A 22759-nucleotide genomic window follows, 5' to 3' on the forward strand; every position below is an offset into this window, starting at 1 on the left:
AGCATCCCCGCAGGCGGGCATCTGGCAGCCCCTCCGCAGGGACACACCCGGGGGGAGGAGCTGCCGTCTTAGTGGGGCCCAGCTCAGGCAGACGGCGAGCTTGTTTCCTCTCCTCCGCAGCCCAGGAACCGACATGGCCCAGGAGCGTCCCGCCTGCACCCTGGAGCCCGAGCAGGTCCAGCAGCTGCTGCTCTCCTCCCAGGAGGCCAAGAAGTCAGCCTACTGCCCCTACAGTCACTTCCCTGTGGGGGCCGCCCTCCTCACCCGGGACGGGAGGATCTTCTCGGGTAAGGGCTGGCGCCCGGGGGCCCCATCCCTGGCAGCCTGGATGGGGAAGTCAGAGGACAAGTGGACAAGTGGGAAGGACACACAGAAGGCACAGGCAGAGAAGAGAGCAGCTCTGTCCCCTCCTCCCTGAGCATCCCCTGTAACGCTGCCACTCACCCCTGCCCTGCCCACTGGCCCAGACTGCGGGATTGAAGGTGTAAAGGAGCCCCGAAAACTCATCTGCTGCTTAAATCTAGGGGCTTTCAATTCTTGGAGGACTGGGAAGCAAGGGTGGGATGAGGAAGCAAGCTGGAGGGGAGGCATCCGCAGTCCTGGTGTGCGGGGAGGGAGAGGGTTAATACTTTCTGAGCCCTCCTCTGTGTCTGGACCCTCTAAGGCTCCCACAAGTTCTATCAGCAAGTCCTCACCTCCGACCCACTGACCTAGGTGTTATGCCCATTTTTCAATGAAGAAACTGAGGCTCAGAGAGATGACATGACTTGCTGAAGGCCACACGGGGCGCTGGTGGTGGAAGCCAGGGCTGGGGTCCCCAAAACCCTGCTTTTTCCCGTCACCCACCATGCTAAGGGATGGAGAAAGCCCGGAATCCAGGTCAAGTGACTTGTTTGTGGGGTGCGGGCCTTGCAGAGGGTCTTGGAGGAAAGAAGCCAGGCTGGGTTTGGGTGACCAGCAATGAGTGCCAGCCTGGGGAGGGGGGGACAGGAATCCGAGTCAGCACAAATCTGTTCCTAAGCAACTTTTCTTTGGTTTGTTGGTTTTATAAAAAAGCTCACTTGGACAAAATTTCACACTTGTTTTTGCTAAGTTAAGGGGCATTCTATTTCAGGACAGTGGGGAACATGCTGTGGAGGTGGCAGGGAAGCCAAGCCCCTCCCCACGCCTCTCATTCCCACCACCACCCCAGAGCAGATGAGAATTGGCACAGAGGGACGGACGGGAGCACCGAGTCCTGCTGCCTAGAACTCCCCCTCTGCTTGGCAGCAGGTAGTTAAAGGAGCAAAGACTCACATGTGTGCATCGAATTGGTAACCCCCAGCACCCTGGGCCAGGTGTGAGCCACTCGCCCCCACCACCACTCAGCTGTGAGTCTGCTGCGGCCCCCGCCTCACCTTCTATAGCTCTCCTTGATGTTCATGTTATCTCTTGTCTTTTGAGGTTCTGTCAGTTTCATGAGTCACCCGGGTTTTAAACATCTTTGAGCAGGAGAAGGAACCTTGAGTGAGTCCTAATACATGAAAGGAACGTGCCTAATGTTACCCATCTAAGCCTTAGAACCCCGCAAGGTGGTTATTACATCCCCACTTTGCAGAGAAGGAAAGAGGCTCCAAGAGGTTAACTCGCAAGAACTGGGATTCAAACCCAGGGCTCCTCTGACTCCGAAGTCTGCTCCTCTGAGGGGAACAAAGGATCTCTGAGTCTCATGTGGAAGTTCAGGCTTGGCCTGGTGGCTCAGACAGGTATTAAACATTGCAACCCACGCTGCCCCACGGCTCCAGGGCCATGAACATGGAATCAGCTACTGATTCTTCCCAATGCCTCCACATCTCCTCCAGACGGTATACAGGAAGGGGCCCTGCCCATCCTTGCATTGATTCATTCATTCCACAAATATTTGCCGAGCACCAATTATGTGCTAGGTAACGTACCAGGTTCTGGGGATATCACAGCAGAAATGACATAGTCCCTGCCCTTAAGGAGGTCCCCTCCTCTTGCACAGGCCATAGCTCAAAGTGGGATCCTCAGCCAATGATTATAGGAGTGAATGAATGAGGTGAGCAGGAGTGAAGCCTATTTAAATTGCAGAGAAGGACCTGGTGTCCCCAGAGAAAGGGTTGTGCAATGTGGATTCAGGGAGGCCCTGTGAGATGGGGTGAAGCTCGGGAGTTAGAGGCTCCTGGGTTTGAATCCTGGTGCTGCTGTTTATCAGCTATGTGACCCTGGGCAAGACCCTTGACCCTTCTGAGTCTCAGCTTACACGTGAGCAAACGGAGGATCATTACGCCCGCTTTTCAGGATGGCTGTGAACAGAGCAGGTTTGCGTGGCCTGGCGTGGCAGCCAGGGTCCCCCCTGACGTTTGGAGCCTGTGCTGCATCAGTCACTGAAAATGCTGAGTCTCGTGCCTGGTTGTGAGGCTTTGTAGGAGCTAATGCCTATGAAGGGATTGGCACGGTTTCTGGCCCACAGTAAGACGGTCACATATGATGGCTGCTTCTACTTGGACGATGATGATGATGATGACGATGAGGGGGAAGCGGATCGTGGAGGCCTTTTGAAGGCCAAACAGAGACATTGAGATTTGATGAGGTAGGAAGTAGAGAGCCCAGGAACGTTACTAAGAAGAAGAGCAACGTGAAAGTGGTGTTTGAGGACAGTTAGTCTGACAGGTACTCAAGGAGCGCTGGGGCAGAGGGAAGAGTGTCAGGGGGACCATGTCTGTCTTGTTTGCTGACCTGTCCCCTGTGCCAGCGCATTTCCTGGCCTGTAATACATCCTCAGTTAAGCTTCGGTGAACGCGTGAATGAGCGGCTTGGACTAGAACAGTAGCAGGTGGAATGAAGAGCAAGGAAAGATCTCAGAGATATTGTGTGGGACAAATGGACCGGGCCTGGGATTGGCAGTATTAGAAATAAAGGAAAGGAATATGGTTCTAGGACTTCCAGTGAGGTGGGCCGGGGGAGTGATGAGGCACGGACCGAGGTGGGAAGCTGAAGGCAGAGCTGGATTATGCTGGGGGCATGATGGGCAGGGACCAACAGCAACATTCAGAGACACGATGGATTGAGCACTCACTAAGCACTCGGTATGGAAGATCTCTTGTAATCTCACAGCCACCACATGAGGAGGGACGATGAGGGTCACATGCATTAGTCAGAGCGCGTTCAGTTGTAAATGACAGAAACCAACCAGAACCATAATGGGCAAGGGTAGATCTTGTCTCAGGGACAGCTGGATCCAGGAACTCAAATGTCACCACACCCTTCTTTATCCTTCTGAGCACTGGTTTCTTTCTCTTATCCTGCAAGTGGGCTTTCTCCAGGCATCCGGGAACACAAGTGCAGTGGAGATGGACAAATTCCAGGGAAGGGCTCTGATTGCATGTGCGTGTCCCCGGGCCAATCACTGTTGTCACGATGGGGTAGTGGGATTGGTCCAGCTGATTCACAGATCCCTCCTAGATGGGGGTGTGTGGGTCTGTTACCACAAGAAGGGGTGTGGAGGTGCCAAGCAGACCAAACACATTGCCAAACACACCAAATTTTATAAACGAGATAACTGAGGCTCAGTTTGATCTGATTCCAAGTGCCATGTTCTTTCTGCTGCCCCTTGCTGCAGGGTGGACACGTGGAAGCAGGCAGAGAGAGTCATGCTGAGGAGGGGGAACAAATGGAGGGCCTTCCCCAGAATCCTTGATCTCCTTATTGAGATGGAAGGGAGGGTACATGGCAGAAGGCGGGGCTTGGAGAGCAGGGGAGCTTGACCCGCCAGAGGAAACCGGAAACCGGATAGGGCATCATGGGGTGAATCAGAGACATTAGGAGACAGAGAGGGCACAGGGGAATTTAGACACTGTGAGTTTATAGCTTATAGCGGGGCAGGTCTGCCCAGTTCTGTGACTTTCTCCAGCTGCACAAAGACCTGCCTCGTGGAGTTTCCCCCGTCAGAGGCAGCTGGTGTTCCGTCCGATTCAAAAGCAAGTCTGGCTGCAGGGACAGCCTTGCTGTCATGATCTCGTAATAATGATCGTTTTCCCTCTATTAACCCCAACCCTGGCCAGGCCCTTGTGCCCCACGCAGATGGGCCACCAGGATGGTAATTCATAACTACAACAGTTACCTTCTGTGATTGCTGTGAGGAGAGCCAGAGAGAGGAGCTGGGTGAGGTGAGGACATGAAGAGAAGCTTTAAGATGGGATAGGAGGGGGACTGGGCAGGGGAAACGGAGTCACTCAGGGCCTCCCACGTGGCAGCGCTCAGCCCGTGTTTGTGGAATGCCGGGTGGGAGATGGGTGGAGGAGACTCATGGAGGACCATTCTTTGCTGGCACCACCCAAGCGATGAGGGAGTTTCTCCTCTTCAGCTTATGCCCTTGGGACAGTGGTCTATCTCTCCCTTTCCCCCTCTCTCTAGAGGGGCTTCGGCACTTTATATGTGCCATTGCCATCTAGGGAAAAAGCCACTTTACTGGATCAGCTGTAATGAATTCTGGGAGGAACAAACCACATAAAAAAGACACTTAAGGACGTCCGGTCTAATCACTGAATCCAGCTTGCTTTGGCTTAAACCTTCAATCTGACTCTTCATCCGTCTTCCCCCAGGTCAGCCCCTGCCCTCCTGATTCCTCCCTGGGCTCCCTTTCTCCTCCACATCACTCTTAGGTGCTTCATATTGCCCCTCTGCACAGCGGTTGACCTACTGCAGGGCCCCCAGCCCCACCCACAGCACTTCCAAGTGAGTCAAAGCAGGCTTCCCAGACCAGCTGCCTCTCCTTACAGCCCTGCCCACCTGCCACACGCCGGCCTCATCCACTGGTCCTCTCCACTGTCACTCAAAAGTGGCTTATTACCAGGATGAGCCTCACTAAGACCCCTGACTCTAGAGCTGAGTTAGAATACATGCATAGGTGAAACTGCGTTGCATTTGCAGTGGGCAGGGGGGCAGGGAGACGGAGAGAGTGTAGTATTTCCTCAAGCACACGGACATGACATTTCTCTAGTCCAGTGATTCTCAAATGTGGTCCCAGACCCACAGCCTCGGCACCTCCTGGGAACTTGGTAGAAATGGGAATTCTTGGACTCCAACCCAGACCTGCTGAAGCAGAAACTCCAGCGGTAGGGCTCAGAAATCTGCTCTAAGAAGCCCTCCAGAAGATTCTGATGCCCACGTGCTTGAATGTGAGAATTACTGCTCTAATCTTAAGATCCCTCCGAAGAGAAAGTGGGTACAGGGTGGGGACCGCACTCCCCTGCACTGCTCTCTTCTCTGGGTGACTGGGTCCGAATCACCTCTTTGTGAACTTTTTTCCTTGCTGATGTCTTGATGCCATCCAGTCCCAGCACTGCCTTAATTACCAAACCACCTCCAAACATGGCCTTGAAACGCCATAGAGAAGCAGGGCAGTCCTTTGTATCTGGCAGGCTAGGATGTGAGTCCTGGGTCCCCACCACCAGCCTCAGCTCTTACTTTATGCAGAATGGGGTTATAATGGTAGCTGCCTCACAGAGTTGTTAAAAGGATTAATGACATAATGTACATAAAGTGTTCCATGGAGCGCCTGGCAGATAAAAGCAATTAAAGAAAAGAATAAAAGAAAGCAATTAGTAATAATAGCACTATCATCATAGTATTATTTGGGCCAATCTTATAATTACGGATTCCTCACTTGGCACCATCCCAGCCCGCCTCGTATGTGTTTCGGAGGAAGGGAAAGCAATACCAGGAACAGAGTTGGTTTGCCTAGAGAGGTGACGGCCTGTTTTCCGAGCTTGGGGAAGCAAAACAAAATCGTCTGACCTTTCCGGATTACAGTTCATGGCCAAGGACTTCCTTCCTCTTTTTTTCTTTTGTTTTTTAAGCACACTTGAACATGCGAGATGCCCGAAATACAGTTATTCCTTTGCATCTCAGAGCGCTAGCACTGAAGTGGGAAATTCCACTCATTTGATAATAAGTAACTGAGAGCCTCACTGCCTCACTGGTCCAGGCCCTGGGCATACAGCAATGTACAACACAGACAAAGTCCCTGCCTTCAGGAAGTTTACACTATAATGGGGGACTTAGATAATAAAGACATATATTTCAGAAAACTAAGTACTATGAAGAAAATTAAAGCAGGATAAATGGATTGAGAGAGAGGCGGTGAGAGAAGGAAGCAATTTTAGATAGGGCAATCACAGAAGGCTTCTCTGAGTAGGTGACATTTGAGCAGAGACCTGAATAGAGCCAGCCATGTGCATATAAAAAAAAAGAGTATTCCAGGCAGTGGGAACAGCCAGTGCAAAGGCCCTGTGGCAGGAGCATACTAGGCACCCTTGGGAACAGCTGCAAGGCCAATGGGCCTGGAGAGCAAATGGAGATGAGGTCCAAGAGGTATCAGGTTCGCACCATATTACATAGGGCCATGTAGTCCTGGAAAGGATTTCAAAGTACCTGAAGGACAGAAGAAGGCCACTGTCACACCTTGTCTAGAAGGTGCAGAAGCTCAGTCACACAGGCCTACTGCCGCCAAAGCCCTGACTTCCATGCAATCAAGAAGAGCACTTAGCAGCTGCTGAATGCTTGCTCTGTGCAGGCTTGGTGCTAATTGCTTTCCATGCATGATCTCAACTCATTCTCACTAGGGGCCTCTGAGGAAGGCACTGCCACTGACATCTCACAAATCAGGACACTGAGCCTTGAGGAGGTTCAGTCCCTTTCCCAAACTCTCAGAGCCAGCAGGACAAAGGGTCTCAGGGCAGAACAGCACCAGGGCCTCTTTCTACAAAGCTCTGTCTGACAGTGGGGTATGTGAGTGCGCTCCCTTCTGAAACATTCTATCTCTCTTGTTAACTTGCCCATTGAAATTTTACCCACAGTAAAGGAAGATTTCTCCACGTGAGGCCATGCTGAACTTCAAACGCAGATGCAGGCAATCGTCCTGAGAGACTGGGCCTTCTGCAATTTGCCAATTTGCTTTAATAGCTCCTCAGCAAAACCCAAGATTTATAGGAATCACATTTAATAGGGAAAGTGTCCCTGAATCAGGGACGAGGCAGGGCTGGGAGGATTGCTAGATGGAAAGTGGGAAGCAAGGCTGGCAGGGATCCTAATCTGGGAGAGGCAATAAATCAATTTCACCTCCATAAAAAAAGTAAAAATCTGGGCGAGGCAGATGTCAAATGCAGCGAGGTCAAAGGTCAGCAAAGGTGGGAGAGGCAGGTGTGGCTGCGCCGGCAGGGATGCGTTTAAAGGAAGTCATTTCAGAGGAGCATCAGGAACCTAGCTGGGGAGCCTAGGTGGGGAGCAAGAGAGATGTATTCATTTATTCATTTAACTTTTCATTGACCCAGCAGAGAGGCTGAGCAATAAGGGGCCAGTTATTCCAGCTACTGTAACTCACACGTGGATATGAACAAATGCTCAGCCAAAGTGGGTGGTCAATAAATGTTAACCACACTTCCAGGGTTGCAACTCGCTGATCGCTCCCTGTCCTATATCCCAACCATGTTAACTGATTTCCGCACGGTTGCAAGCGATAGAAATGCACATGAACCATTTTAGACAAAAGGAGAGTGAATTGGACGAGCTGGGGTGTGGCCAGGCCTCAGGGACAACTGGCACCAGGCCAGACTTTTCTGGCCATCTCTCATCTCATCTCCCATCTGTTCTTCTGAACGTCCGTTTCATTGTCTCCTAATGGTCTCCTCCATAATGAGCGGAAACCAGCCCATCAGCAGAGCCCAGGTCCGCATCTTCGTCTCAGAGATGAGCTGAAGTTCCTGCACAGAGAAGAACTCTGATTGGCCCAGTGTGGGTCAGGTGCTCATCCTTAGACCAATAACAAGGTTGTGTGAGAAAAGGTGGCCGGTCCCATTTGAACTACATGCTGAGGAGTGAGGGGAGGCTCAGTCCCCAGAAAAAAGAAGGAAAAAGTGCTCAATTATCAAAACAATAAATGCTCAGTATAGTCTGCTCTTTGGTACCCTCAATACACACCCGCCCTTCTTCCCAAAAGTAGAATTCCAAACCTGTCCCCACCTAACACCACACGGCCTGTTAGTCAACACACTCCCTCACCGCAGCAGTGACTTGCAGCGAAGGCGCCCAGCCCCGGGGGAGGCAGTCTAGTGACATCCATTCCTCTCCATCGGTGGGACATGAACGTCTGTGATCCTGAGAACCACGGTAACGGTCAATGGGTTAAATGATTCATTTAACCCCTCCTCCTCACTTGTCGATGAAGTGTGAAGGGGCAGAAAAATACGTGAGAAAAATGTATGAGGAGAGAATGACCAAACAATTTCCAAATTTGGTAAATACAGGAGGAACAAAATACTGCATAATCACAGTGAAAGCTCAGATGTAGAAAAAGAGAGTGGGATAGGTAAGGAACGGACTGAGTCGGTGAAACAAATACAAATGCAGTGACTCGAACGAGATGCCTGCTTACTTCTCTCATCTAACGGACCAGGGGAGGGCTGGAGTCCGGGCGAACGGACTGTTCTGCTCTGCAAGGTTGTTCAGGAGATCAGATTCCTTCTGTCTTGATGTCTTGTCATCCCTAGAGTCCTCATCCACATGTTCAAAACCGGCACACATCCATGTTCCAGCCCCTGGGAAAGGGAATGATGAAGTGAGGGGCAAGCAATGTTCCCATAAAAATGTCATCTAGAAGTTGCACCCCTCACTTCCATTCACATCCCGTTGGCTAAAACTACAGGACTACACGCTTCCAGGGAGGCTGGGAAATGTAGTCTCCAGCCGGGTAGCCATGTGCCCAGCTAAACTCCAGTGGATCCTATTGGGAGAGTGAACACTGGGAACAGTCTTTGCCACAGGCCCTCCTGTGGCCTGTAAATATCCGTGCACGTTCTTCTTCCCACACGTAGGACCCACTGCCCCCCCCCCCCAGAGAAGGCAACCCCAAGTCACTGCTCCAGCTCTAAGAGCAGGATCTCACGGTAGCACACAGTCCTCTTCCTTGGGTCCAGATGTGGCCCTGCTGGTCTAGTGGCCCGAAAACTAAAAAATAATCATCCACCCGCCACTTCACACCCACTCCTGCAACATACAACTCGGAGTTGGAAAGGGTAATAGTCATCAAATCCCCCATTAGGAAAAGGGAAGAACAGGGAACACACCGCGGCCACCACCAAGCAGTTATCACACGTGCCGGACTCAAAGTGTGAAGACTCCCTGCTCTGGGGTACACTCTGCCTCCCTTTTCTGCTCTGGGGTAACCCCCTTGTCCACTGTCCGCTGGGGCTCCTGGCTTGGCCCTCTGGGAGCTTCTTCCTTGACCGTTATCATCCTCAGCCGCACATCCGCGTGGGTGTTGGAGAGAACGCCCTCCTTAGGGCACACGGCTCTCTCAGCTCACTTCTGATGATGGAGTGGTGGGGGCCCAGAGGTTTCTTTAGGGACTGAACAATCACAGGCTTTTGTGGGCCAGACTTTTGGCTTCTTTGGCTATCCAAAATATCAAAAACTTAGAAACCTTCTGGTTTCTTTGCTTCCAATCACTTTCATACAGGAGTACCACACCCAAAGATCCTTTCTGGACGTAGTTGACAACCCTGCCAACTCTCCTTTTTCACTAACTGGCTTCCCCGCCCAGCCCAGCCCTGCTGCCTCATTTTAATGGTGGCTACATTGAGCCATCAGAAACAAAAGGCTGGGTGGGAAGATGACACTCTTATTCAGATCTTTGCCACAGAACTGATTCCCATTGCCAGGTAGAAAAATCCTAATGGTAGGTAACATAGTCTGCCTTCCAGATTATCGCAGGGTAAAGCTTTACGAAATAATCTGCCAGAGTAGCAAGGGCCATCAGCTTTCCGCCCTGCCATATCTGTATCTTCTTTCCTGTTGCCCAACTACTAGGCCAAGGCCATATATTTTAGATTTCTTTGTTAAACCTGCATCTCACTTTCAGCATAAATTTCTGTATTAGTTAGATATAGGTTAAGCTACTATAACAAAAATCCCCAAATACAGTGACTCGAACATGAGAGAATTCTCTTATTCTCTCACATAACAATTCAGACTAAGCAGTTGGTCCAGGGCAAAAGGCAGCTCAACTCTGCTCCATGAGTTGACTAGGATCCCAAGTTTCTTCTATCTTGTTGCTTCTCCATCCCTATGACCAGAAAGCACATGGTCAAAGGTGTCACCCCATCCCAGCCTGTGGAGGGGACAAGAAAGGAAGTAGAGGTCAAGCAATCTCTTTACAAAAAATGTGATCCAGAAATTTCCCGCATCTCTTTGGACCATATGTTGGCCAAACTTAACCACATGGTCACACTGTGCAGCAAGGGAGTCTGGGAAATATAGTCTCCGGCTGAGTGGCCATGTGATCCGCCATATTGGAATGAGGGTCACTTGTATTACTTAAAGGAAGAAGGAGAAAATGTATACTGGGGAACAATTAATATCTCTGCCTCAGGGAGAAAGGCAAGCTGCGAAGAGTGACATCGATCGTATAGGACAACCTGATGGCCAGTGGAAGGCCCAGCAACCACAGCCATTTGTTCACGGCCTCCCCTCCCCGCAAATGGGGAGTTTCTTAGTCAACCAATTGGCTATGCCAATGTTTTGTCTCCCGGGAGCAGGCCTTGCACACTGTCCCCCAGGGACAGCCCTGAGAGGGACATGGGAGGATGCCCTTGTTGTGAGCTGTGCCACCTAAGAAGCCTACTTCCCAAGCCTTAAGGCTTGTGCAATCACAGACATCTTTTGCAAAGCTTGCACATTTTTCTTTTGTTAGTTTGTTGGCTTTGATAGTTTGTTTTGAAAAATAATTTCCATAGAACCCTGGTTGAACTCTGATAGCTGGTAACCAGCACCAAAAGTTTTGCCCAGGCCCAATCTTTGAATCAGGAGGCCTCCCCAACCCACCCTCTGGCTTCTGTCTTTTAGATTCAGCGCTGGGGGCTCTGCTCACCTTCTTAAGCCTCAGCATCTCCCTTGGCCTTGACCTCCCCTGGGGAGATGAGGCTGCGTTCATCTGCTGTGTTACGCTGCCCCTGCTCCCAGGCTGTGCTTCAAGATGGCGGCATTGGGCAAGTGATGAGAGAAGGCAGTTCTTGGGAAGGGCCAGGGCACCAGTGGGTCACGGAGTCTCCCAATGCTCTGAGTCAAATTGCCTTCTCCTTCTCCCCACCTTGTTCAGGGCAACAGGTCCCTCCCTGCACTGGAATGGCGCAAGCCTCTTACTCAACACATGCAACAGGAAGTTGTTCTATTCACTAGGCTATCCTCTCCTAGGGTGCAACATAGAAAACGCCTGCTACCCGCTGGGCATCTGTGCTGAACGGAACGCTATCCAGAAGGCCGTCTCCGAAGGGTACAAAGACTTCAAGGCAATTGCCATCGCCAGGTGAGTGGGAAAGGCAGGTCGCAGCAATATCCATTCTTCTGTTCAGCCAACATCAACCACACACCTATTATTCACCCATTCATTCATCTAACGTATGTTTATTCTGCACTTCCTACGTGCCAGGCACTGTACAGGACTCTGGGCTGAGTGCTGAGGATAAGGAAAAAAAACAAGAAATAGACTCTGCCCTTGGTGAGCCTACAGAGCAGGTAGATAACCAAGGCAACTTTAAGACAAGGGCGGGTGTGTTCTTCTTCTAATAACAGCACAAAGTACAACGGAATCCTTACGAGATACTACAGAAAGGCAGCACAGAAACCTAAAGCTGGAAGGACCTAAAAATCACCTGGTACAGACTCCCTGGCCTCTGTTTTACAGCTGAAGAAACTGAGGCCCAGAGAGGCTGAGCAACATTCGTGGGAGTTAGTGGCAGAGCCGGGACAAAATCAGATCTCTAGAATCTCACTCCAGGCTCATTCCACTGTACCATGCTGTGCCAGGAAATCAAACACTCTTCCCTCTCTCATCAAGCTGATGCTGGGACCCTTCTGTAGGCGAGCTGACTCCTGCACTCAGTGTCAGTCACCTCTAGTGCCAAGAACTAGAATACAAAGACGAGCTGGGGGGTGACAGCCAGGTAAACCCAGGTTGTGGTTCAAACTCATGCCATCCCACCCAGGTTCTGGCTGAACGAGAACACTAAACAACGCTCTCTCCATGCCCCAAACGTCACCATCCAAGTTCTCACGTGGGTACCCTCAAAGGGAGCTCCTTGAGGTCTCGTTGGCTCTGGACCCAGACTCAATGGCTTCAGGATTCGAGCATGTGAGTGGACTCTTTCACTAATTCGGACCCCATCACACCTCTTATTTAATGGTGCATTGCTCTTGTGTGTACCTTTGCATTGTCTGAGAGTTTTCTTAGCAAGTTAATGGTGCAGGGAAAATGACATGGGAAATGTTTAACCCACACAGGAAGAGATGGCATGACTGACCAAATCTTGGTCTGTCAGCACATCTGAGCGCGTGGGTCAGGTCCTAGGAGTGAGTTATCTCTTTGCTGTAGTCGAGCTGCAGGACCTTTATGGCAGAAATGCAAGCAGCAGAGGCCGATGGGGCTGGATGACAGAAATGAGCCCCCATTTCTTTTACAAGATCCTAAATTTTGCCTCGATCTGGCCCCGAGGTGGACCAGCCTATTGAAGGTTTTGTCCTGAGTAATTGGAGCCAAGGGTTCGCTTATGGAGAAGGGCCGCAGCTTCTGAGAGCCCTCCCTGTGACGGAGGTCTGTCCTGGCTTCCCTTCAGCTGTAGGAGAAATAAACGAGGCCGTGCTGGGAACATTTTGTGCAGATGAGCAAAGATCGGGATGTGAATTACACTTTACAAGAAAAAGGAGGGGAGGAATAACTCAATCTCAAAGCTGATCCAAGAAAATAATGATATTCTGGGGAAAAACAGGCCAAAGTCAACAAAAGGATAATGCGCGGTAGCCTTGTTCTGTTTAGAATGTTCCAAATGAAAGGCTTTTTCTCTTGGTCATTATCTACTTTTAAACATGACGGGGTATTGCTAACGATGATTAGCAAATGTCCTTATTTACACAAAACCTGCATTTTTCCAGCATTCAATTGCTCTCCTCCGGGTATTCAGCCTGCACCGGCATCCCCGAGCCAGAAATGCAGTCATTATTGCTCTAATGATTTGTTAAATTGAGAGCGTGGGTTTAGAGGATGGAAGGGAGTGCGGTCTCCCTTGTTAACACTGATGGGTGTGAACAGTCTAAGAGAGCCCCTTCGAGATCTGTAAGGAGACTGCAGAGCCCAGGACGGGATTTTGCTAACCGGAAGATTAGCTTGTCCTGCTGGGGTCCCAGCTGGTGGAGTCTGATAAGCATGGCCTCAGTGTGTGACCAAGGTCATGACGCACAAGCCACAGGAAGCTATCAATCCCCAGCAGAAGGTGGGAGAGTAAAGGGCGGGGGTGAGGGAGAAAGAGAGAAGCATGGAGGGAATGTCCTGATGCTCCCAGCATGGCCTGGGATGCATCTCCTTCCAAGCGTTTAACTCTTGCTTGTGGCAGCAATGTTGAGTAAGAGCTAAGAGCCCTGGCTCCGGGGTTGGTGAGGCCTCGTTTCAAATCCTGCTCCTCTGTGGGCCCCCACTATGCTCTACTACGGAGCATGTCGCTGCAACTCTCTGGGCCTGGCTTTTCATCTGTAAAGCGGAGGAGAGTAACGCTTACCCATGGGGCTGTGGCGAGGACTCAGGAAATGATTTCTGTAACGCTCCTGGCACAGAGTATGCAATAATTAAAACTCTTGTTTTAAAGTTATCATTATTACTTCTGTAAGCTGCAAAACTACCAAAGGCAGAGTCCTGTGTTCAGATCCCCTTCTGCCATTTACCAGCTCTGTGACCTTGGGCAGGTCACGTCACCTTTTCTGATCTGTAACATGTGGATAACAAGAATACCTACATTCCCCTGCCTTATAGGGTTGTTAGGAGATGAAATGAGTTAACGCACATAAGGTCCTTAGCACAGTGCCTGGCACAGAGAAGTGCAATGTAAGTGTAAGCCATTATTATTATGGGGCTGCCTCCCGGTTCTCAGAGCTATGCTGCCTGGATGCCCCATCTTGTAACTTTTGGTGGTTGAACCCTAGGCCAAATCCAACTTCCCAGGGGAGTGCATGTTCACTACCCCCCACCCCCAAACTTGAAAACCCTAATGCAGCAGGTCATCTTGTCCAAGGAGCCATCCATTGGGTAGTTAGCCATGAATGTCAAATGACTAGGAAAGGAAGTGGTGAGCTTGGCAGGGGCCAGATCATACAAGGCCTTACAGGCCAAGGAAGGGAGGCTGAATTTCACTCAGAGCACCTCTCCCATGGTCCTAACCACAATCTGTCTGTGTTATGGCATTTACAGGCAGATTTTATCTCCCCTTCCAGACCGTAAGGTCCCTGAAAGCAGGGATTCCCTGCTTGGTCTTTGTTGCTCCTTCCCCACGCCTGCCTAGCACAGAGCAGGCTCTCAGTCAATATGCGTGGAACGAAGTAAAAAATAACTCAGAGTCCAACTCCACAGAGCTAATGAGAGGCTCTGGCTGTAACACCTGTCACCTGGTCATCACAAGAGTTAATTTGGCTCAGTGGACATCCTGGGCAGGGGTCCCCACCTTCTCATGTTCCCGTGGGTTTTTGTTCTGAAGCTGAGAGTGTGCTCAGAGAGGACCCCACCTTTCCATGGAGCAGAACCATTCTTTGACTGGACCCCCACATACAAAAGGGAGTTATCATGAGGATTAAATAAAATAGCCCCCCCTCACTCTGTCTCCCCTCAGCTGCTTTAGTCAATTCATAGCATCTGTCTATACCTCCACTTCATACATGGTTGGTTCGTTGGTTTGTTGTCTGGCTCCCCTCACCAGCTGAAAACTCCTGCATGCAATGAATTTCATCTGTTTGTTCATTGCTGTATCCCCAGCACCCACAGTGCTGGGCATATAGTAGATGCTCAATAAATATTTGTTAATTAAAATGAGATCATGCATGTAAAGTGCTTTGCAGGATGCCTGGCACATTCTACGCACATATTAAACAATGTGATAATTATTATTAATATTAATAAGATAAATGAATTATAAAATAGTACCTAGAACAAGCAGTATATAATAAAACTGTATATGATAAGGTACAAAAATTTTGACAGAGCTTACCTATGTAAAGGGATAAGTGCCCAGTAGTTAGTATAGGCAATAACAATATGTCTACAGCATTCTAAAATTTACAAAGCCCTTCGTACACCTTATCTCATTTTATCTTCTAGCATTCCTACAAAGTAGATGACATGATTCCCCACATTTTACAGGCAAAAAAATGAGCTTTGCGTGACTTAATATGACTTGGTCAAAGTCACACATAGTTAGCAAGAGGAGGAACTGAACAAGAACCAAAATTTAAATGCTGTATTTTTCCAGAGATACTACAGAGCTGTGGGTCTAGGAAAGCAAGGATGATGGAGGCTGCTGGCTTAACCTCTGGTGCTCCAGCAGGCTTGGAGGTTCCTACAGTTAAATCCACTTTCTTTTTCTTTTTTTTTTTATTTGTGAGGAAGATCAGCCCTGAGCTAACATCTGCTAATCCTCCTCTTTTTTTGCTGAGGAAGACTGGCCCTGGACTACATCCGTGCCCATTCTCCTCTACTTTATATGGGACGCCGCCACAGCATGGCTTGACAAGGGGTGCATCAGTGCGCGCCCGGGATCTGAACCAGCGAACCCCGGGCCACTACAGCGGAGCGTGCGCGCTTAACTGCTTAGCGCCACCGGGCCGGCCCCTAAATCCACTTTCTTTAAGCACCATCCTTCCCGCTGCTCAGAGCTGGAGGCCTGCCTAGAGGTGCCTGAATTCTCAGAAACAACCTCTCAGCTGTAAGCTTCTCTTCTCCAGGCTTTCTCAGATGCAAGGAGCCCAGTTTTCTCTTTGATTCACATGTGCCTTATTCTTCATGCCTCAAGGCCTTTGCACATACTATTTCCCTTTCCTGCAACACAGAAAAACCTGGGGCTTCAGAATAGCACCTCTGCTACTTCATCTCACTGAACCTGTTTCCTCACAGGTAAAATGATCATTCTGATACTCAGGTTGTGCTGAGAATTAAATGAAATAATATATATCGAGTGCCTGGTACAGAGCTTGGAGCATAATAGTTGCTCACCAATGGTGACTTATAAACTCTACACTTCCTCCAAAGACGGGGCCACATGCCACCTGCTCCATAAACATTCTCTCTCACTCTGTGGGCAGGGATCGTCTCCCTCTTACCGTGCCTCCTTATTGCATTGTGTTTAAAATGATAACATCTAGTTTTCTATGTTGCCCACTGGGCTGAGCAATCTCTTGAAGGCCAGACACAAATTCTCCTTAACCTTTGTGTCCCTGGGGTGTGGGTGACAGTAAGTGGTCACTACCATTTATGGAACACGCTAATGAAAACAGCATTCCTGCCCATGGCCTTCCCTCTTGGAAATGTGGAGAGCTGCCACGTGCTTCTCCTGAGCCTCTAGGACACAGCGCGTCTGTGACTCAGGAACTGCCCGATGGGGTTTGACATCAGCTGGAGCGGGGCATGACTCGGGGCCTGAATCCTAGCAATTATCCTCATGCGTCAGGAGAGATTGATCCATGTTTGATTCTCTACTTCCCCAGTGACTTGCAAGATGATTTTATCTCACCGTGTGGGGCCTGCAGACAAGTCATGAGAGAGGTAAGCAGTGTCTCTTTCTTTCTGGAATGTAAATGGATTCCTCCCTGCCTTCCCAGGCTATGGGAGCACAGCCAGGCTGCCAACCAGGAGACACAGCTACTGTTCTAATTGCTACAGTGGCCGACCTCTAAAGCCTTCCCAAGCTTGCCTGAATCACTGGAAATTATTCTTCCATTCAACAAATACTTACTGAGTGTCTGCTCTGTGCTAGACACTGAGCTAGCTCTGTGAGACACAGTGAAAAGACAGGCCAGGCCCTGCCCTCACAGAGCTTATAGTCTAGTGCAGGAGACTGACAATAAACCAGGAACAAAATAAGTAAGCAGTAGAGTTTCTGAGAGAGATGAGGGCTACTGAAAAAGAAAGCAGAAAAAGGAGTCAAGAGTGACAGAAGGGGCAGTGAGTGACACGCTAGATCAGGGTCAGAGGTCAGCAAACTGGCTTCAGCCTGCTGCTTCTCGTTGTCCACTTAAAAAGCAAATTTGCCTGTTATTTTATCTCAAAATGAATTTATTTGGGAATAGTCAAAAGAATTGCAATTCGGGATGTGCGTGGTACAGCAAATCATAGGCAATTCCAGCAAATAAGAAGGGAGCTGCCTCTGTAGAGCAAAGGGGGAGTAGGGAGGGGCTCCTCATTGGCTGAGCTGCGGCGTTTCTCATTGGCTGGGCTGTTGCCGGGTGGGGGGAGAAATTTTCCTTCAGTAGTAAAGTAGTTTTACTTCCCGTCCAGGATGCAAGGGTCCACCTCTTCCTGTTTGGTGTAATTGAAGATGTATGATAGCCGGTGAAAGCACCCCCCTACAGGCCTTCCTGACTCCAATTTAGTTCAGGTTTCTTTTATTAATTTCCACATTGTAAATAAAGTTTTGTTGGCACACAGCCACATCTGTTTGTTCACATTTTGCCTGTGGCTGCTTTGGCCCTACAACAGCAGACCATATGGCCCACAAGGCCTAAAATATTTGCTATCTGGCCCTTTACAGAACAAAGTTTGCCAACCCCTACTTTAGACAGCTAGGAAGGCCTTTATTTGAAGATGACGTTTGAGTAGAGATATAAATAATGAGAAAAATGAGGCAGACAAAGGTCTAGAGAAGATTTCCCGGCAGAGGAACCAGAAAGTTTAGTGCCCATAGGCTTGGTGGGTTTGATAAGTCGCAAGAAGGCCAGAGAGGCTTGAACGTGGTGAGTGAGGGGGAAAAGCGACAGGACATGAAGTCAGGGAGGTGGGCAGGGACCCCGTCACACATGGCCTTGTAGGCCATGGGACAGAGGGTATATTTTATTCTAAGAATAAAGGGAACTGGGGGCCGGCCCGGTGGTGCAGCGGGTAAGTGCGTGTGCTCCGCTTCGGCGGTCCGGGTTCGCAGGTTCGGATCTGGGCGTGCACCAGCGCACCGCTTGTCAGGCCATGCTGTGGCGGCGTCCTGTATAAAGTGGAGGAAGACGGACACAGATGTTAGCCCAGCGCCAATCTTCCTCAGCAAAAAAGAGGAGGATTGGCATCTGATGTTAGCTCAGGGCTGATCTTTCTCACAAAAAAAAAAAAAGAATAAAGGGAACTAAATTGTACTCTTCAAAATGGTTTAAATGACAAATCTGTGTATTTTACCACATAAAAAAAAAGTTGGGAAAAGAAGAATAAAGAGAAGCCACTGGATGTTTTTAAGAAGCGACTTCAGTGATCTGATGTTCTTTTAACAAAAATCATCTTGTTGGAAAGCCCCAATTTTTTCAACTCTAAAAACAGAAGGGTGGATTCCATCATGAGTTCTTAATCTGGGCTTAGTGGAAGTTTTTGATGTGTGTGTACATTTGGGACAGGGTCATGTCAGTAGCTTTCGTGGACTCTGAGAGAGGTCTCTGTCCTCCCGCGTCCCAAAATTTAAAGCCACCAGCTTGGAGAATCCCACAGGTCCTTGAGATGTGATGTGACATCATTAGCCCCTCTAAATAGAGCATCTCGTTTAATCCTCACCCCGAGCCTATAAGGGAAGTGTATGTCATTATCCCCATTTCTCGGAGAAGTGAAATGACCTGCTGAAGCCACATAGCCAGTCGACGATGAGCTGGCATTCATGGCCAGTTCAGGCTGACTGCAACGGCCACACTCCTTACAGCTGCCTCCCTGCTGTTATGGTTCTGTAAATGGGACAAATTATTTTCAGCCATGGAGGAGACATAATGATGCTTTGCAGAATAGGAGCTGCTTGTTCCATGGGGGCCTCCGCTTTCAGAATTGTTTCAATTTGGGAGGAGAGGGGGCTGTATCAGTTTTGCCTTTGTGCCTTGGGGTTTCAAAGCATCCGTCAAACATGCAAACATCTCCATCTTCCTTCTGCTTCCTGCCAGGACTGCAAACCAGACACAGTTAGCAAAACTCATTTCCCAAATCAAATGAAAAATGCCACCATGAAGGCACTGAATTCACAATATGGACTTCACATCACTTCAGAGGGGCAGAGATGGCTGCCCAGCTCCAGGGCATGTCTAAGGCCATAAGGAAACCACATCAGGACACCACCTCCCTGGCACCCAAGGCCCAATTGCTCATTGCTGTTTTCTCCAAAGTTAGGTGTTGGCAAACGAGAGAAGGCAAGTGAAAAAGTTGAAGGAGGGCCAGCCCCGTGGCTTGGCGGTTAAGTGCGTGCGCTCTGCTGCTGGAGGCTCGGGTTTGGATCCCGGGCACGCACCGAGGCACCGCTTCTCCGGCCATGCTGAGGCCGAGTCCCACATACAGCAACTAGAAGGATGTACAACTATGACATACAACTATCTACTGGGGCTTTGGGGGGAAAATAAATAAACAAAATCTTTAAAAAAAATTTAAAATAAAATAAAAAAAAAAAAGTTGAAGGAAAGAGAGGCAAAACGGAAAAAAAAAATGCAAATAATAAGAAATGAGGTTTGGGGGCCAGGGATGTGGCGCATAAACTCGCCTCAACACAACTTCATACCCTCAGGCAGAGCCGGCCAAGCCAAAAAATCTCCTTCCTTAAAACAGTAATTTTAAAAAAGCGAGAAGACGGATTGTGCCTGGTAATAACTTGGTGATTCGGATCAAAGCGTGGAAGGGCAGCAGGCTGCAGACCTGAGCAGTCACTGGCAACCAAACGGTCACTAAGAATGGCCTCCGTTAAGTGAGTACCGACTATTACTGCTGGACCGGTGCTTTCTGCCCTGCCCATCATCTCTAACTCGCACCACACCTGCCGGGTAGAGCCTGGGTCTGTTGAGTCCAACTCCAGGACTCCTTTCATTACACAACAGCTGACAACTCTCCACCTAGCTTCTTGCCAGTACATTCTTCTGTCTCGAAAACCATTTCACAGATCAAGACACTGAGCCCCAAAGAGTTTAATCATTTGCCCAAGATCCTGCGGCAAGTGGTAGCTCCTGACAGTGTAAGAGAAAGATGGGGAGACAGATTTGGGCTAAAATCTCTGCTTTGCTGACTACCCTTCTAAGCCTCAGTTTTCTCATCAGTAAAATGGGGATCAAAATAGCCCCTGCCTCAAAGGGGTGATAATGAAATCATGCGTGTGCAGTATCTGGTGTGTGATGAGGCAGGCGTGCAACTTCTGGTTGTGAGAAGTAAACGCAATGCTGCGAGGAGAGCGAACATTAGTTGTTTTTTTGTCATGGGAGGAGTCTGGCCCCAGGAGTTGGATATTGTTCTTATAAAGCCCTGAGTGAGTCCTTAATCACAGAATGGAGCGTTTATTGCCCATTAACAATATGCCAAGCACTCTGCTAAATGCTTAACATGCATTCTTTCATTGGCTCCCCCCTCAAGCTCTATGAGCCAGGTGTGATTATTGTCATCCCCGTTTAACAGATGAGGAAACTGGAGGCACAGAGAGGAACATTAGACAGTAAGAGGGAGAGCCAGACTCAAACCCAGGTCAGTCCTAACCCCTCGGCCACACTGCCTCCCTCACGCTGCCTTTGCCTCTTTTCTAGTTTGGCACCAATTGGGATGTCTACATGACCAAGCTGGATGGCACGTATGTTGTCAAGACAGTCCAGGAGCTGCTGCCTGACTCCTTCGGTCCTGATGACCTGCAGAAGATCCAGTGAAGGTCGGAGAACATCCGCCACCTGGGAGATCCTGGCTTCCCAACCCGTGCTTAAGGGGACAGCCACCTGGAGCACTTCATGAAGATGTTCTCACTGACCTGGGGACATCTGTCAAATGGGCCCCAACCCTACAGGGGCTGAGCAGAGATGACTTTTCCAAATTACACTCAGGCACCACGGTCTTCCTCTGAAGTGATAAAGGGTTTCCCTCTGGCCTCCCCACCCTCCTTGTAACCCACTTTGTCCTTCCCAGGAAAAGAGCACCCCACCCTCTCCTTTCCTTCCTGCGAGCCCTCAAAATTCCAGCCAAGTCTGGACTGCCTCCCCATCAGCCGTCCCAAGGTTCTCTCCTGTTCTGAGTGACTTTTCTAATTATAATAGTCACAGAACATCCTGATTCGGGACAGTGTGTCTTGCTCTGTGTCTCTATCACTGCTCGCAGCTCTTAGGAGGGACAGGGTGATTTGTCTTTGTAGAAAGACTTGGACACTTTCTGCTGGGGGAGGAAATGGGCATCTTGGAACTGTGTCACCTTTGGGGTAGAAAGCTGAGTCTTTAGGCGTCCTGCCCCTGTGTTCTCCAGATGGGAGGCGCTGCGGGGCTGGGCCTAACTGCCAATCGCCGTTTCTAGAGTCTCTTTTAGGCTCAGTACAGATCTGAGCACTGGACGCTGTCCACCCCCATGGCTGTGTCTGAGAGACTCCAAAGTATAAAGAGGGGGCATGAATTTGTCTAGACAGTGTAACAAATGTTTCTTTGAGGACCTACTGTGTGCCAAGTACTTTCACATGGATTATTTTTTATTTAAAGTGCTCAACAACTTGTGAAGTGCCTTACAGATAAAGTCACTGGGCTTCAAAGAGGGTGAGTGACTTGCTCTAGGACTACAGCAAAGCTCAGACCAGAAACCAGGTCTTGTAACTCCCAGTATGCTCTAGAAACAGTGCACGTTCTTAGCCATGCACTGTGCTAAGGTTTTTTTTTTTTTTTTTAATCCCCCGCCCCCCCAAAGCCCCAGTAGTTAGTTGTATGTCATAGCTGCACATCCTTCTAGTTGCTGTATGTGGGACGCGGCCTCAGCATGGCCGGAGAAGCAGTGCGTCGGTGCGCACCCGGGATCCGAACCCGGGCCGCCAGTAGCGGAGCGTGAGCACTTAACCACTAAGCCACAGGGCCGGCCCTAAGGTGTTTAACATATATGAACCCATTTAGTCTTCACTTAGAAGCTCAAAGTATATTGCCCTCACTTTATCAAGGAGCAAATTGAAGCTCAGAGAGGTTAAGTCACTTGCCCAATGTCACACAGCTAATATGTGGGAGCTAGAATTTGAACCAGATCTGTCTGACTCCAAGTGTTTCTTTCATTCTCCCGCAGCTGGGAGAATCTAGCTACCTATATTTGCTGAATATCTTTTATATGCCAAATACTGCGGAGCGAAAGATGTATAAGAAATAGTCTCTGTCCTTGAGGAACTCGCAGTCAGACAAGGAGAGAGAGGTGTAAACAGGTCTAATGCACAGAAATACACAGGTCCAGGCAGGCACCAAGTGCAAGGTAGGCACAGTGGGGGGCCCCTTCTGGGGTGTGAGGAGGGTCGGGAAGGGGACTGTCCATTTCATTGGTGCATTGGTTATCAAATATTCTCTCTCTCTTTCTCTCTCTCTCACACACACACACACACACACACACACACACACACACGGTTAGGAAAGCGAGGACTGAATAAGGGGAGGAGCAGGCTGGCCCTCTGAAGGCGGCTGACAGATCTGGGTGTCCTCCCTGGAGGAGCTGGCCTTGGGGCCAGCCTCAGTGGCTAAGGTAAGAATAGAGCGTAGGTTTCCTCTCTCCTAAGTAAGCAAGTAGCTGGGGGCACAGGAAGTGGACAGGTAAGTCACCCCTTCCATGGGAGTCCTTCCCCCTCAGATCCAGAGCATCTGCAGATGTTGCTACGTGGTAAGACTGGCTTTTCTACAACACACCCAGATGTGCCTGCTGCCTTCTCCTGGGAGACAGGAACATAATTCCAACATTGCCGCGTGACGCAAA

General features: G+C 49.6%; 1 protein-coding gene across 1 annotated transcript; it reads left to right on the forward strand.

Annotated features, from left to right (window-relative positions):
- The first annotated feature begins 88 nt into the window (after window positions 1-88).
- CDA (cytidine deaminase) lies at window positions 89-21345 on the forward strand. Its single transcript, XM_058553087.1, has 4 exons — window positions 89-287; window positions 11251-11362; window positions 16573-16630; window positions 20596-21345. Exons 1-4 carry the CDS (start codon window positions 134-136, stop codon window positions 20710-20712), a joined length of 441 nt encoding a protein of 146 aa, XP_058409070.1. The 5' UTR covers window positions 89-133; the 3' UTR covers window positions 20713-21345.
- The last annotated feature ends 1414 nt before the right edge of the window (window positions 21346-22759 follow it).

This window comes from Diceros bicornis, chromosome 13, assembly GCF_020826845.1.
Source record: "Diceros bicornis minor isolate mBicDic1 chromosome 13, mDicBic1.mat.cur, whole genome shotgun sequence".
Classification (NCBI taxonomy): Eukaryota; Metazoa; Chordata; class Mammalia; order Perissodactyla; family Rhinocerotidae; genus Diceros; species Diceros bicornis.